Below are 14,373 nucleotides of genomic sequence, written 5' to 3' on the forward strand. Positions count from 1 at the left end.
TTTACCAGCAGGTAACTGCCATACTCTGGAAGGACACGTTGTATTTAAAAAATTTGGCCAGAAAACTCATCCTTCAAATATCGATCGATTTAAATGACCTTTATCTTGGCAAACACTCTCAAACCTGGGACTTAGGGAAGGATTAGCAAAGTCCCAGGTTTGAGAGTTTTTGTAAAGATGAGGGTCATTTAAATCGATCGATATTTGAAGGACGAGTTTTATGGCCAAACTTCACTCCACCATAACGTACAGAAATTAAACCCAAGTTGGATATGTGTGGCTATGAATTCAATTTCCCCTTACCGAGTAGATCCCGACATAATAACGCTTTGATACGGTGGGTCACATATGAGCTTTGCTCACCAAGTTTTAATTTTGATTTTGGGTGGATCAGACTTCTGATAACATCAGACCAAAATTAAATAAAACGTGGTGCGCAAAGTTCGTATGTAGACTTCAGAGGTTTGATCCGTCGATCGTGAAAATCGTGTCTTCAGAGGTTTGATATAATATTGATATACGAGAGTATGCACTTGGCTAAGAAACTCACAACATTGCCATCCGGAAGTATAACAGACCAACACACAAAACTGTGTGTATCCATGAACTTTTATAGTGTGGTTGATACAGTTTAGTGAGAATCACTCACAAACGCGGATGACAAAATACAATAACAAAGGCTTGAGTGACGTCATCTTCGTTCTATCTATATAAATGGCATCATTTTAGTCTGAGCATTCGACGGTTGCCACTGTTAGATATCAAATTAAGAAATTAAAGAGCAGGCACCGGTGTAAGATAAAGAACTTAACAAATGTGTGTGAAATGTGCCAGACAATCAAGAAAGAAAAAATACAAGAAAAAAAAAAAAACATCCCAAAAAATCTGTCGACCTCGAATGGGGATCGAACCTCAGACCTTCTGATTACGTGCTACCATTACACCACAGAGTAGGCTCCAGGTAGTTGGGACAATTTTAATACCTGCATTCTTCACAGGGGTACTTTTTTTACGAAACCCGACGAAACCTGACAATATCCGATATAGTTATGGGAAGTAGGCAACAGTGGGGAGTGAACCTGAGACTGAGGGAAGTGTACACCAGTGGGGAGTGGACCTGAGACTATGGTTTTCATAGGGTTTCGTAATAAAATAATTGCTTTTTTACGAAACCCTCCGAAAACCATAGTCTCAGGTTCACTCCCCACTGGTGTGCACTTCTCTGAGTCTCAGGTTCCCTCCCCACTTTTGCCTACTTCCCATAACTTTGTCGGATATTGTCAAGTTTCGTCTTGCTTCGGTGGGTTTCGTCGGGTTTCGATGGGTTTCGTAAAAAAAAAAGAAACACCACTTGTTCAGTTCTTTTTGTTAGATATCTATCTATTGATAGTATGCGCTTGGCCAAGAAGCTCATAACATTGCCATCCGGAAGTATAACGGACCAACACACAAAAATGTGTGTATCCATGAACGTTTATAGTCGGGTTAATACAGTTCAGTGAGCATTACTCATAAACGGGGATGGCAAAAAACAATAACAAAGACCTGAGTGACGTCATCTTCGAACTATCTATACGCAGTCAACGTCTAAATATAATGATAAATACGACTAGTAGTTATTCTGGAGACATTGTTCTATTTCACGTTACATAAACCGGGGAGGGCGAGTAAATTAAACTTCGTGACCCGTGAAGTCTTGAATTAACACACAGAGGGAAATCTCGGCGCTCGCTCGTACAATCACTCCGCTGTGGTATCCAATAACAACGCTGTAAACAGTCAGTAGCTACAGTACGCTGTTCTGTCCCTTTACAGACTGTGGTTTCTCACCTCGTTACGTACGACAAGCGAGATTGGCCGCAAAGATTTCTGTATATCTCACTACTGATCTGCGAACCTGCACGGTGCTGATTTAAATACCCAATATAACATTGTGCCTGATTCGCCATACTTTGGCAAAGCACATTCATCTGTTGTTGCTGTTGTTGTTTTTGGGTTGTTTTTAGTACAGTACGTTGTTCTGTCCCTTTACAGATTTGGTCTCTCACCTCGTTACGTACGACAAGCGAGATTGGCCACCAAGATCTCAGTATATCTCACTACTGATCGGCGAACCTGCAACGTGCTGATTTAAATACACAATATGCCTGATTCGCCATACTTTTGGCAAAACACATTCATATGTTGTTGCTGTTGTTGTTTTGGGTTGTTTTTAGTACAGTACGTTGTTCTGTTCCTTTACAGACTGTGGTTTCTCACCTCGTTACGTACAACAAACGAGATTGGCCGCCAAGGTCTCTGTATATCTCACTACTGATCGGCGAACCTGCACTGTGCTGATTTAAATACATATATATTGTGCCTGATTCGACATACAAAACACATTCATATGTTGTTGTTTTTTTTTGTGTTTTTTGTTGCTTTTTTTTTCTAATTTATGAATTTTTCAAATCGGTCAGAAAACTTGTACTTTACTTATCAATCATTTATAATGCCCCCCCCCCCCCTTCCCCCTGCCCAAAAATAAAAAAAATTGCCAAAGAAGAAGAAAAATATCGGGATGGTTATTTCGGGCTGGCATATTTCCCTCCCAGATAATTTGTGTCGTGGTTGTTGATAATACCCCACTCAGTTATGCAAATATTATAACGTTAATATTGTCAACGGATAAAGAGAAGCGCGTTTGTCTCTTTAAAAGAATACATTGGTTTTAAACGATTATTAAGCTACTATTTAGCATTAGTTTCTGTTAATTAAGAACGTTTCTTGAAATGGCATTATAGTTACAATCTGTCTCTTTTAATGTTTACATTTTAACATGTAAAAATCTCTCTGGGTTTTTAAGTAATGTATTTATCTTTCAATTGTTTTGAGGATTGTTTTTTTGTTTGTTTGTTTCATGAAGAAGGGTTTTCAGCCCGAAACGTTCCGTGTTCGAATTTTGTTCTTTTTTTTAATCTCTCATATTCATTTTTGTTTATTTCGCTTTACAGTCCACAGCTTCTAGTATCGTAGCATCACACACTTCATTCAGATCTTTAACTTGCACTAGACTAGTGACTGCTCCAAATGTTTCCATAAAATTGAAAAGTGACCGTTTGCAGCTATAAATTATACAAGCAGGAATCAAATATCGGGAGTGTGTGTGGACATTGCCGCCGTTTCTAACCGTGGCTGTCATTTGACAAGATTAATAACTCTCGCTGCTGTAGCCGCTGCTAATCTTACCGACCTTTGTAGAAGTGAGAAGTTGTAATGTGTAATGAGTGTGTACCGCCTTTGATCGAATCTTTGTTGGAGTTTTTCGGTGTATTTGAAGTGTTTGGATAAATGCACACATTCGTATCCGTTTTTACTTTTTTTTTTTTTTTTTTTTTTTTTTTTTTTTTTTTGGTTTTTGGTTTTGTTTTCTTTTGATTATTGTTTAATTGTTCTTGTTTTGTTTTTGTTTTTGTTTTATGTGTTTGGTTTGTGGGTTTTTTTAGGGTTTTTTTTTGAGGGGGGGGTTGTTTGTTTTTTTTTGTTTTTTTTTGCTCGTTTGTTTTCAATGTTTGTTTTTTGTATTGTTTTGTTGGGGTTTTTATTTAAAAAATTGGTATTGTTTTATATTATGTTTGTTTTGTTTTTGTTTTTTTGTTGTTTTTTTTTACTTTTTGCTTTATTCTTTATATAACTAAATGTCTCCACATGTTCCACTAAAAAAACTTGAGCTTTAAAATAAATATTCACTAAATGTGCTCAAAGCGCTTTACAAAGGGTCCTGACCTACAGCAACACGTAACATGTAGAACGAGACATGGCGCCTTTTAAACCTTTTTAGTTAACAATTTTTTTTCCCGACAGAACAACGCTTTTAACGGCCAGGTTCTCATTTTACGCCTGATGAGTGTACGGTGAGAGAATTTGAATAAAGAAGAGCCTTTTGAAAGGACTCAACTATACGATCGTTTACCCGGAGTTTCCAATACGCTTGAATTAATTAATTAATTACGTGTCCCACTTATCCGAGTTTCTTAAATAACATTATTATTGTATTGTCAAAACTGTGATTCGCCAATGACTATGTCAATATGATTGGGATTTTGTTTTTTTGTGTGGATCAATACCAGTCGATGTCAAGGGTCTGGTGCCCTGTATGTAATGTCGTGATTAGTGGCTGTGTCTGTGTATATGATATTACCTTGTTGTATTGTTGAGGCTTAAGTCCTGATTGCGAGTCTTTAATCCTTGGGATCGATCCGATTGATCGAGGCGATAATAGCACTCAGTCATTGCAACAACCGGCGGCCACTTAGTATCAGATTTCATATATTATTGCTATTATTATTATTAATATCCCATTGGATTGTCTTTGTGTGTTTAAGTGCGTGTGTTTGTGTGTGTTTGTGCGTGTGTTCATTTTGTGATCATTTATTTTATTATTTACTTTTGTGTGTTATTATTTTGATTATTAATTGTAATGTATGATCCTTGGCATTCATTGACAATTTGTCTGTTTATTTCAAGGAATCGCTGTGTTGCATTTGTACTTGGTGAATTCCAGTGTGTTCTTTTTGTGATGGCTTTATTTTCGTTTGTTTTATCGTTTTTATTACTTATAAGTTATGATCCGTGCCATTGATAATTCGTCTCTTACTGTTATTTCAAGCAAGTCGTGTGTTTTAATTTTATTTGGTGGATTCCGGTGTGTTCTTTTGTGATTACTTTATTTTCTTTCGTGTTTTATCATTTTAGTTGATTATAATTCATTATCCTTGGCATTGACAATTAGTTATTCTGCTATAGATAGTATGCAGATGACGTCACTCAGGCCTTTGTTATTGTTTTTGCCAACCGCGTTTGTGAGTTGTTCTCACTAAACTGTATTAACCAGACTATAAAAGTTCATGGTTACACAGAGTTTGTGTGTTGGTCCGTTATACTTCCGGATGGCAATGTTGTGAACTCCTTGGCCAAGCGCATTCTATCTATTTCAAGCAATTGGTGTGTTTCAATTAGGATTTAGTTGATTCCGGTGTTTTGAAATTAAGTTGATGTATTTTATTCTTCTTCTAGAAAAGTAAGGGTGGGGGGGGGGGGAAGTGAAGGGATGGTGCACTCTTCAAAGACATTTTGAAATAGATTCTTTCGTCGTGGTTTTATAAGTAGATTTTAGATATTTTCAGCTTATATGGAATGATGCGGCTATGTGGTCTAGTGGTATGACACTCGCTTTCTGATCGGAAGGTCCTGGGTTCGAGCCTCGCGCTCGACGCATTGTTCTTTACTCACATTCTCTCACCGTACTCAGGTGTAATTGAGTACCTGGCCGTTAACAGCGTTGTCTTTGTCCGAAAAAATGTAATATCGCCTAACAGGTGTCATGTCCCGTCGTACATGTTAAATGCTGCTGTTGGCCAGGGACCCGTTGTAAAGCGCTTTGAGCAGGTTTAGTGGATATTGCGCTATATAAAAGCTCAATTTAATGTTAAGAATTGTTGTCATTGTTGGATGATATCTACCATGGCGTTATTATTTATTTAGAAACAGACAACGTGCACTTATTTCCAGGTCTAATCACCCAATTCCTTGTGGTCTGACTTGTCACACTCCACTGTAGTTATGGGTTTTTTTTTGTAAGACTAAAGAAATTATCTTCAAAAGTACTTTTTTTTATTATTTGTGTTCTAAGATACATATTATTATAATAAACATACATTTACTAACGTATAGATAGTTCGAAGATGACGTCACTCAGGCCTTTGTTATTGTTTTTGCCATCCGCGTTTGTGAGTTGTTCTCACTAAACTGTATTAACCAGACTATAAAAGTTCATGGTTACACAGAGTTTGTGGGTTGGTCCGTTATACTTCCGGATGGCAATGTTGTGAGCTTATTAGCCAAGTGCATACTATCTATACAAAACTACACACACGCATAGACACACAGACGCACGCACACACACACACACACACACACACACACACACAGACTTTCAGAAGTTATTAACTTATTCTATTATTATTTTTCTTTTATCAAATAAATAGGTTAATAATGCAATGTATTTGGCCTCGGTAGGAAGACTGTTAACACGGTAGCATAGCACTGATCATTATGGTATAGTCCCCATTAATTAATAAATCTTATACATTCGTACATTGAAGTCAAGAGGGGTGGTGTCTTTTCTTTCTTACCACAAAAGGCTCCCGAAATTAAGCGGCCTTTATCAACATAATTGAGGGGCCCCGATAGCTCAGTTGGTAGAGCACTCGCTTCACAATCAACCGAATCGAGGTCAATCCCGGCTGCAGTTTTTCTGACCCCCCCCCCTCCCTTCCCGCTGTACATCCAACATTGGGTGATTGGTTAGCTGGTTTGTTAGATCTGGCGGAAAGTACTTTGCGATATGGTAGTGTCCTATCCAAAGGGTTGCAAGCAATTGCTGTTGTCCATTTCACGCGAAGGAAACCAGGATAGAGTCCGGCTCCATGGACCTAATGGCTCTGAAGCACACGTTTTTAAAATCAATATTATTTTTAAAAAATTGAGCATTTATATAGCGCAATATCCACTTAACGTGCTCAATGCGCTTTACAAGGAGTCCCTGGTCAACAGCAACATTTAACATGTAGGACGAGACATGACGCCTGTTAGGCGATATTACAATTTTTCGGACAAAGACAACGCTGTTAACGGCCAGGTACTCATTTTACACCTGAGTACGGTGAGAGAATGTGAGTAAAGAGTCTTTTCCAAGGACTCAACTATGCGCCGAGCGAGGCTCGAACCCAGGACCTTCCGATCCGAAAGCGAGTGTCATACCACTAGACCACATAGCCGCACTAAATAAGGCTAAATTATAAGGCTAACTCGAATTAGATTGAAATGTTCTTTCCTTGGAGTTTCAAGTAAAATATGCTGTTATTTAGTTTTCTTCTAATGCGGGTTTTTGTAACCTTCGGACTGATATTATTTTTTGTTATTTATCATTATGATTATTATTATGATGATGATGATGATGATGATGATGATTATTATTATTATTATTATTATTATTATTATATTATTATTATTATTATTATTATTATTATTATTATTATTATTATTATATTATTATTATTATTTATTATTATTATTATTATTATTATTTATTATTATTATATTGATATATTAGTTAGTAGTAGTAGTAGTAGTAGTAGTAGTAGTAGTAGTAGTAGTAGTAGTAGTAGTAGTAGTAGTAGTAGTAGTAGGAGTAGTAGTAGAGTAGTAGTAGTAGTAGTAGTAGTAGTAGTAGTAGTTAGTGTAGTAGTAGTAGTTATGTATAGTAGTATATTTTTTTATTATTATTATTATTATTATTATTATTATTATTATTATTATTATTATTATTATTATTATTATTATTATTATTATTATTATTACTACTACTACTACTACCATCATCATTATCATCACCACTACCATCGATATTATTACCAATCTCAGACCCAGACTCTATCATCTCACTATCTCTGCGTTTGTGATTGAAATCTAATCATATTTCAAGGAGTGGAATACGATTGTTGTAACTCAGTGACATAATATTATTTGATTTAACGTGATATTTATGCCCAATACGAACACATCTGTTTTAACACAGTGACGTAATAATATTATGTGATTTAACGTTATAATTTATGACCAATACGAACACATCTGTTGTAACACAGTGACGTATTAATATTATTTGTTTTAACATGTTATTTGTGACCAATACGAAAACATCTGTTGTAACACAGTGACGTATTATTTGTTTTAACGTGTTATTTAGGACCAATACGAACACATCTGTTGTAACACAGTGACGTATTAATATTATTTGTTTTAACATGTTAATTGTGACCAATACGAAAACATCTGTTGTAACACAGTGACGTATTATTTGTTTTTACGTGTTATTTAGGACCAATACGAACACATCTGTTGTAACACAGTGACGTATTATTTGATTTTACGTGATATTTATGACCAATACGAACACATCTGTTGTAACACAGTGAACATATTAATATTATTTGATTTAACGTTATAATTTATGGCCAATACGAACACATCTGTTGTAACACAGTGACGTATTAATATAATATTTGATTTAACGTTATAATTTATGGCCAATACGAAGAACACACCAACGATGAGTTGCCACAATAGCAGTAACGGTGTCCATAACACTTATACCTACAGCGCTATCGGAGATCTCAAGATCCTGGAGGTCAACCAAGATGGCAAGTTTGTACGCCTGGTCAACGATGGACCGACGGTGAGTTGGTTTTGTTTTGATTTTTTTTTTTAGAAAGGGGAGAGGTGGCATTTTTTTCACCCTTTATTTGGTTATAGATAGAATGAAGTGGACGTCACTCAAGTCTTTGTTATTTATTTATTTTTTTTTTGCCATCTACTTTTATGAGTAATTGGATTCAATAGTCTGATGTCACGTCCGCCCAACAACGAGTAGCTTGTTTCTAAGCAAAGAAAATCGGTACTTTTTATCCTTCATGCTGGCTATAACTTTTTCACATGTCATGTGATCAGAATGTATACAAGTCAAAAGATGATCAGATATATAATGTTTTTCTCCTCTGGGTACACTTTTATGCTCGTTGGAGAAGTATTTCATCAGGGTGTCCGCCATTATTCCGATAGTTTAGAACCAGTTACTAAGTTACTATGCGTCTTTACGAGCAAAGTGACGTCATTACTGATGCAGCATATTCTCACTAAACTGTATTAACCAGACTATAAACGTTCAAATTTACACATAATTTTGTGTGTTGGTTCGTTATACTTCCGGATGATAATGCTGTGAGTATAGGGTAAAAGCATTTGTTATCTGCTCCAGTCCCTTGGTTAGTGACTGAGTAAGAATCACAAGGACCCAAACATACGGGACAAAATTGACTCTGTAATTTTTCATTGTTTTTAAGGGATGCAATCGCAGCCACCGTTAACATATATAGCCTGACACAATAACCTCTAGGACTTATAGTTTTACGTCATTTTTAAAGGTTTGTGCAGCGTCTAGTGAGTTGTCGTTAGTAAAGCTCAAGGAAACAAGGGATTCCATTTGTTGAACTATATTGAATACAACTCACGATTTGTTTTCTTTTGTGGCCAAAGACTTGTCTTTTGACGTCATTTTTGGTCAGTGTCAGGCTAGAAGTTAACGTTGGCTGCGATGCAATCGGCAACAAAACTCGTTCCCTCAGAAGAGTCATTTTGAAAGGTTGCTTTAAACTAATCGGGTGAACGTAATTCTGGAAATCGAATTCAAAGCCGAAATGATGAGAACTGAGATATGTTACTTATTACGTTGCTGGAAACAGAATTTATATATTCATGTCTTTCTTTGCCATTTTTTGGGCGCATCGTGGCTCAGCGGTAAGGTCTTTGCTCCGTACTTGAAAGGTACCGAGTTCGATCACCCGCCGCTGCTGCGCTGTGTGGCCTTGAGCAAGTCACCTCGTCCTAGCTCAATTTGTACCGCTGCACTGCGACTGACGCCTGGGTTATTCCAGCCTTCCCTTGGAACAGACCCTAGAGACAGATTTTTCCCTATGTGATGAATAAAGGGATTTTTTTAAAATGTTATTTACTCCAGGGGGGGGGGGGAGGTTAAAAAGTATTTGTTCCGGTAACCACTTATACATGTAGTTGTCTATGGCAACATATTTTCTGCCGGATCTAACAGATCTGCCCAAATCCGTACGCGCCCCAAAATCCATTTGCTTCAGAAGGAGTCACATAAAACCTTTTCTTGTGTTTATCAGACCTGCCAACTTGAAAATATAAAAATTTGCAGTTTTTATAGGAGATAGAAGTAGTAGTGGCTAGAGTTAACTTTATAGATCAACAATTTACCCTTACAAGGATTAAATAACATTTCAAAATCCTTAAAAGTATATAGTCTGGCATCCACTTTCATTTTCAATTAGTTTTCTTTACTTGGAGGTACTTGGGATATTCTTAAATTGAAGCCAAAATTCCGTAATAGTCTTCAACAGTCGTAATGTCACTTCCTTCCTAATGACGTATGGTAACTTAGTAACACTGGCTCTAAACTATCGGAACAATGGCGGACGCCGTATGAAATATTTCCCCGGCGAGCTTAAACGCGTATCCAGAGGAAAAAAAACCCCATCAATTTGATCATGTATTGACTTTTACACATTCTGATCACAAGGCATATGAAAAGGGGATGAAAAGTTCTAGCCAGCATGAAGAATAAAAAGTAATGATTTTCTTTGTTTAGAACCAAGATGGCCGCCGTTGCCGGGCGCGTGACATCAGACTATTGAATCCAATTCTGCGACTTTTTCATAGTAGACCTAGTAAGCTGGGTGGGGTTCCTGACCTCCCATAGTGGGCAGGGAGGTACATACTGTGTCTTCTATTCCCTTATATCTGTTTTCCAACATGCTTTCTGTCTTTGTCTTGGAATGAGATTACTTGGTTTTGTCCTGGCCCTGGCCCGAGTCCTAGCTGGGAGGGAAACAGTCAAATGCATAGTTATCATTTTGGGAGATGATATTTTTCTTTGTAAATCATCTCTCTGTATTATTATATTTGTTATTTTGAATTTATAACGTAAGCATTTGAGTGTATTCCTCTTTGTTGGATTTTGTGCTTGTGTCCGGATGAGACTTATAGGTGGTCTCAAACTAAGTACTTTGATAGTGTGCTCTTGGAATCTACATCTGATCCCTATTTGTTCTCAGTTCCCCTATGTCTTACTTTTTCTTGGGTGCTTTATTTGTACTTCTAGAACTTTTTACTATTCCATTTTCTTCCTTTTTACTGGCGCTGATATAACCTAAATGTGTTGCAAGCGCCGTAAAACCCTTAAAAACAAAACAAACAGACCTAGTAAGCATGTCTGGTTTGCACAACTCTCTCTTTCTCTTCCAAGAAATGAAGTGAGCAGGAAAGTGTCAGAAGACAACAGAGAATAAAAACTTCACAGCCGCCATTGGGGCTCGAACCCGCGACCTTACTGGTACAATAAATGCCAATGCCGTACCAATGAGTTCGCGGGTTCGAGCCTCAATCGCCGAAGCTTTTTTTCTCTGTTGTCTTCTGGCACTTTCCTGCAAATTTCATTTCTTGTAATTATCAACATAAGTGCCCGCTCCACACACTTTGTCTTTTCCAGGAATTTGAGTTCGGAGGCTACATGGTCCAGCAGAACGTCGGCGGTCATCCAGTCGCTGTGTTTAGGTTCCCTCCCAGGACGAAGTTCCCGCCCGACTCCACCATCACGGTGTGGTCGGCCATGAACGATCCTCACCTTCACAACCCACCCACCGACTTTTACTGGAAGGAACAACAGAAGTGGGGGACAGGCCCAGAATGCACCACCATCTTGTGCCGGGCTAATGGACAGGTAAAGATTACTGTTTTGTTGCTTCCTTTCAGTTAAAAAAGAAGAAGAAAAAAAAAAGGGGGGGGGGGGGTGCATAGAAGTTTATACACAATATTTCAAGGTTATTCAACTCCAATTTGAGGTCCTGATAGATTAGTTGGTCATCAAGGGACTGAGATTGATCCCATGTGTAGTCGTATGACCTCCCCCCCCCCCCAATCCCCACCCCTTTCTGCCCACCCAGCAGTGATTTGGAGGGCTGAGTCTGTAAGACTTTTGTGATTGACTAGCGGTCAGGTTCCCTTCCAGGACAAAGTTACCGCCCGACTCGATCAGGTAATGAGACTAGATACGGCTTTGTTGCTTTTTTAATTGGATGGAACGGGGGAGGGGGGGGGGGGGGGGGCATAGACGTTTCTAGGTCCCGATAGCTTGGTTAGCATAGCACTCGCTTATAACGCAAAGGGTCAGAGATCGATCCCAGATGAAGTCGAGATTTTTTTAATGACTAACCCCCCCCCCCCTTTCTGTCCACCCAGCGGTGTTTTGGATAGCTGGGTCTGTAAGAACTTTGCGATAGACTATCGTCCTATCTAAAGGGTTGTAAGAAATTGGTTTTGTAAGTTTCACATTTTAAAGAAATTAACGGGACAAACACCGGCTCTATGGGCCTAACGTCTCTGAAGGACTACTAACAAACTCGACGCATAGTTGAGCCTTTGGAGAAGGCTCTTTACTCACATTCTCTCACCGTACTCAAGTGTAAAATGAGTACCTGGCCGTTAACAGCGTTGTCTCTGTTCGATTTTTAAAAAAATGTAATATCGCCTAACAGTCGTCATGTCCCGTTCTACTTGTTAAGTGTTGCTGTTGGCCAGGCACCCCTTGTAAAGCTCTTTGAGCACGTTTAGTGGATATTGCGCTATATAAACGCTCAAACGCTCAAATTGAGCAGCAAAGACTCGGGGAAACGCAAGGAATTTCACAGCCTTCCAACTTACTTACTTACTTACTTACTTAGGCCGCCGCTTTGGGCGCCCAACATGAGCCACAAGTCTTCGCCATTCTGTCCTGTCCTCCATGAGCGTACACGTACGCATTCCAAAACTTATTTTATAAACAATATCCTCAGTCATGCTGAGACATGGGTACGCTGGGAGAATGTGAGAAAAGAGCCTTTTCCAATGACTCAACTATGCGCCGAGTGAGGCTCGAACCCAAGACCTTCCAATCCGAAAGCGAGTGTCGTACCACTAGACCTCATAGCCGCACTTTTAAGACATATCAAGGCTTTCAGTTCAATAATTACGAATGTTTGATCCTTGTTACAGGCTGTTGCTTGGACCACCGCCGCCCATCGATTTACTAAGGACGCCTTCATTGAAAACAAAGCTGATGGAGACGATTGTAAGTGAATTCACATTAATAACGCCATTATTTCATCTCTAGTAGTGTTTCATTCATCGTGGTTTTTTTTGACAAAGGGGAAACCCGAAACGTCCACATTGTCTGTCTTCGATAATTAAATTGAAGCTTCCATTCTATTTGACTGTAGCTATTTATGTTTTATAACTCAACTCATCAAATTGAACTGCGCACCATTATCATCATCATTGCCTTTTTCACCCAGGGCCAGGGTATAGGCCACAGACAAACAGTTCTATCCTTCTCTATCATCATCATCATTGCCTTTTTCACCCTGGGTCAGGGTATAGGCCTCAGACAAACAGTTTCTATCCTTCTCTATCATCATCATCATTGCTTTTTTCACCTGGTCAGGTATAGGCCACAGACAAACAGTTCCATCCTTCCCTATCCTGAGCTATTTTTAAAATCTCGTCCATGTCTTATCATTTCTCTGTTTATCAGCTTCTTTGATTCTTCTCCATGTTCCCTGTGGCCTTCCCCTTGATCTTCTGCCCTGAGGGTTCCAGTCCAATACTTTCTTTGTAATACTGTAGTCATTCTTCCTAAGGGTGTGTCCAATCCACCTCCATCGTCTTCTTCCTATTTCCTCTCCCACTGGTTTCTGCTGTGTTCTTTTCCATACTTCTTCATTTTTAATTCTATCCATCCATTTTATTTCAAGTAGTTTACGCATGCACCTGTTTACGAAAATCTGTATCCTCCTCATATATGACTGCGATGCGTTCCAAGTTTCACATCCATACAATAGGACAGATGCGAACAATTTAATCCACATAAGCTAATCAAAATAAAAATATGAAAGTCGTAAATTTGAATATTTGTACAGTGGAAAATGAATTATTTATAGGACTCTGCATTACGATAATGGTATTAAGCAGAACCCCCTACTACCACGAAAAATTCGTAAAATTACGAAATTTCTGGTTCAATTTCAGAAACCCATGCGCATTTCTAAGCCATTAAAACTTATTGAAAATGAAAATTGATGCCAAACTACATAATTTCAGGGTTTTGAAGTGTTATTTAATCATTATTGTGAGGGTAATTTATTGATCTAAAAAGTTAACTATATAGTGACTACTTTTTTTTATCGCCTAAAAATTACGGGGTTTTTATTTTTAATGTTCAAGTTGGCAGGTCTATCTATAATAAGCGTGTAATTGAGTCTGTTTTGTGTCCCATCAGCCAACAAGTTTGATTACAACAAGGAGAAGGACGACGACGATGACGATGACGAGACTCTCAAAGAACTGACCATCGATGCCAACGGGCCGAGACCAGAGCCTGTCTATCTCAGGAGGTAAGTACAGTAGAACGCGCTTATATCAAGCACGGTTAAATCGAATTAAGGGAAATAACGAACGCACGCGTGAGTTTCATTTTCCTTCTCATTATTATCATTAAAACAAAACTTTGATGTTATTATTATCTGCCAGGATTTGTTCTTTATATCCATGCTTTACTGCCATAATTTCACTATTATTATTGGGAGAACAGGGTGATTCTGATTACGGTAAAATGACCAGAGATCAACATATCAGCATTTGAGATGAAGTATATTATTGATT

General features: G+C 38.2%; 1 protein-coding gene across 3 annotated transcripts in view; it reads left to right on the forward strand.

The window, feature by feature from the left end:
- The window catches only part of LOC144978820 (uncharacterized), a 92,394-nt gene that overhangs the window by 59,378 nt on the left and 18,643 nt on the right, over positions 1–14,373 (forward strand). For all 3 annotated transcript variants that reach the window (XM_078925359.1, XM_078925357.1, XM_078925358.1), the window contains exons 12-15: positions 8,203–8,278; positions 11,168–11,398; positions 12,709–12,784; positions 13,991–14,105. In XM_078925359.1, coding sequence (XP_078781485.1) covers positions 8,203–8,278; positions 11,168–11,398; positions 12,709–12,784; positions 13,991–14,105 — 498 coding nt within the window. The remainder of the gene's footprint in view (positions 1–8,202; positions 8,279–11,167; positions 11,399–12,708; positions 12,785–13,990; positions 14,106–14,373) is intronic.

Source organism: Berghia stephanieae, chromosome 8 (assembly GCF_034508935.2).
Source record: "Berghia stephanieae isolate SIO BIC M18660-M18661 chromosome 8, UCSD_Bste_1.3, whole genome shotgun sequence".
NCBI classification, from domain to species: Eukaryota; Metazoa; Mollusca; class Gastropoda; order Nudibranchia; family Aeolidiidae; genus Berghia; species Berghia stephanieae.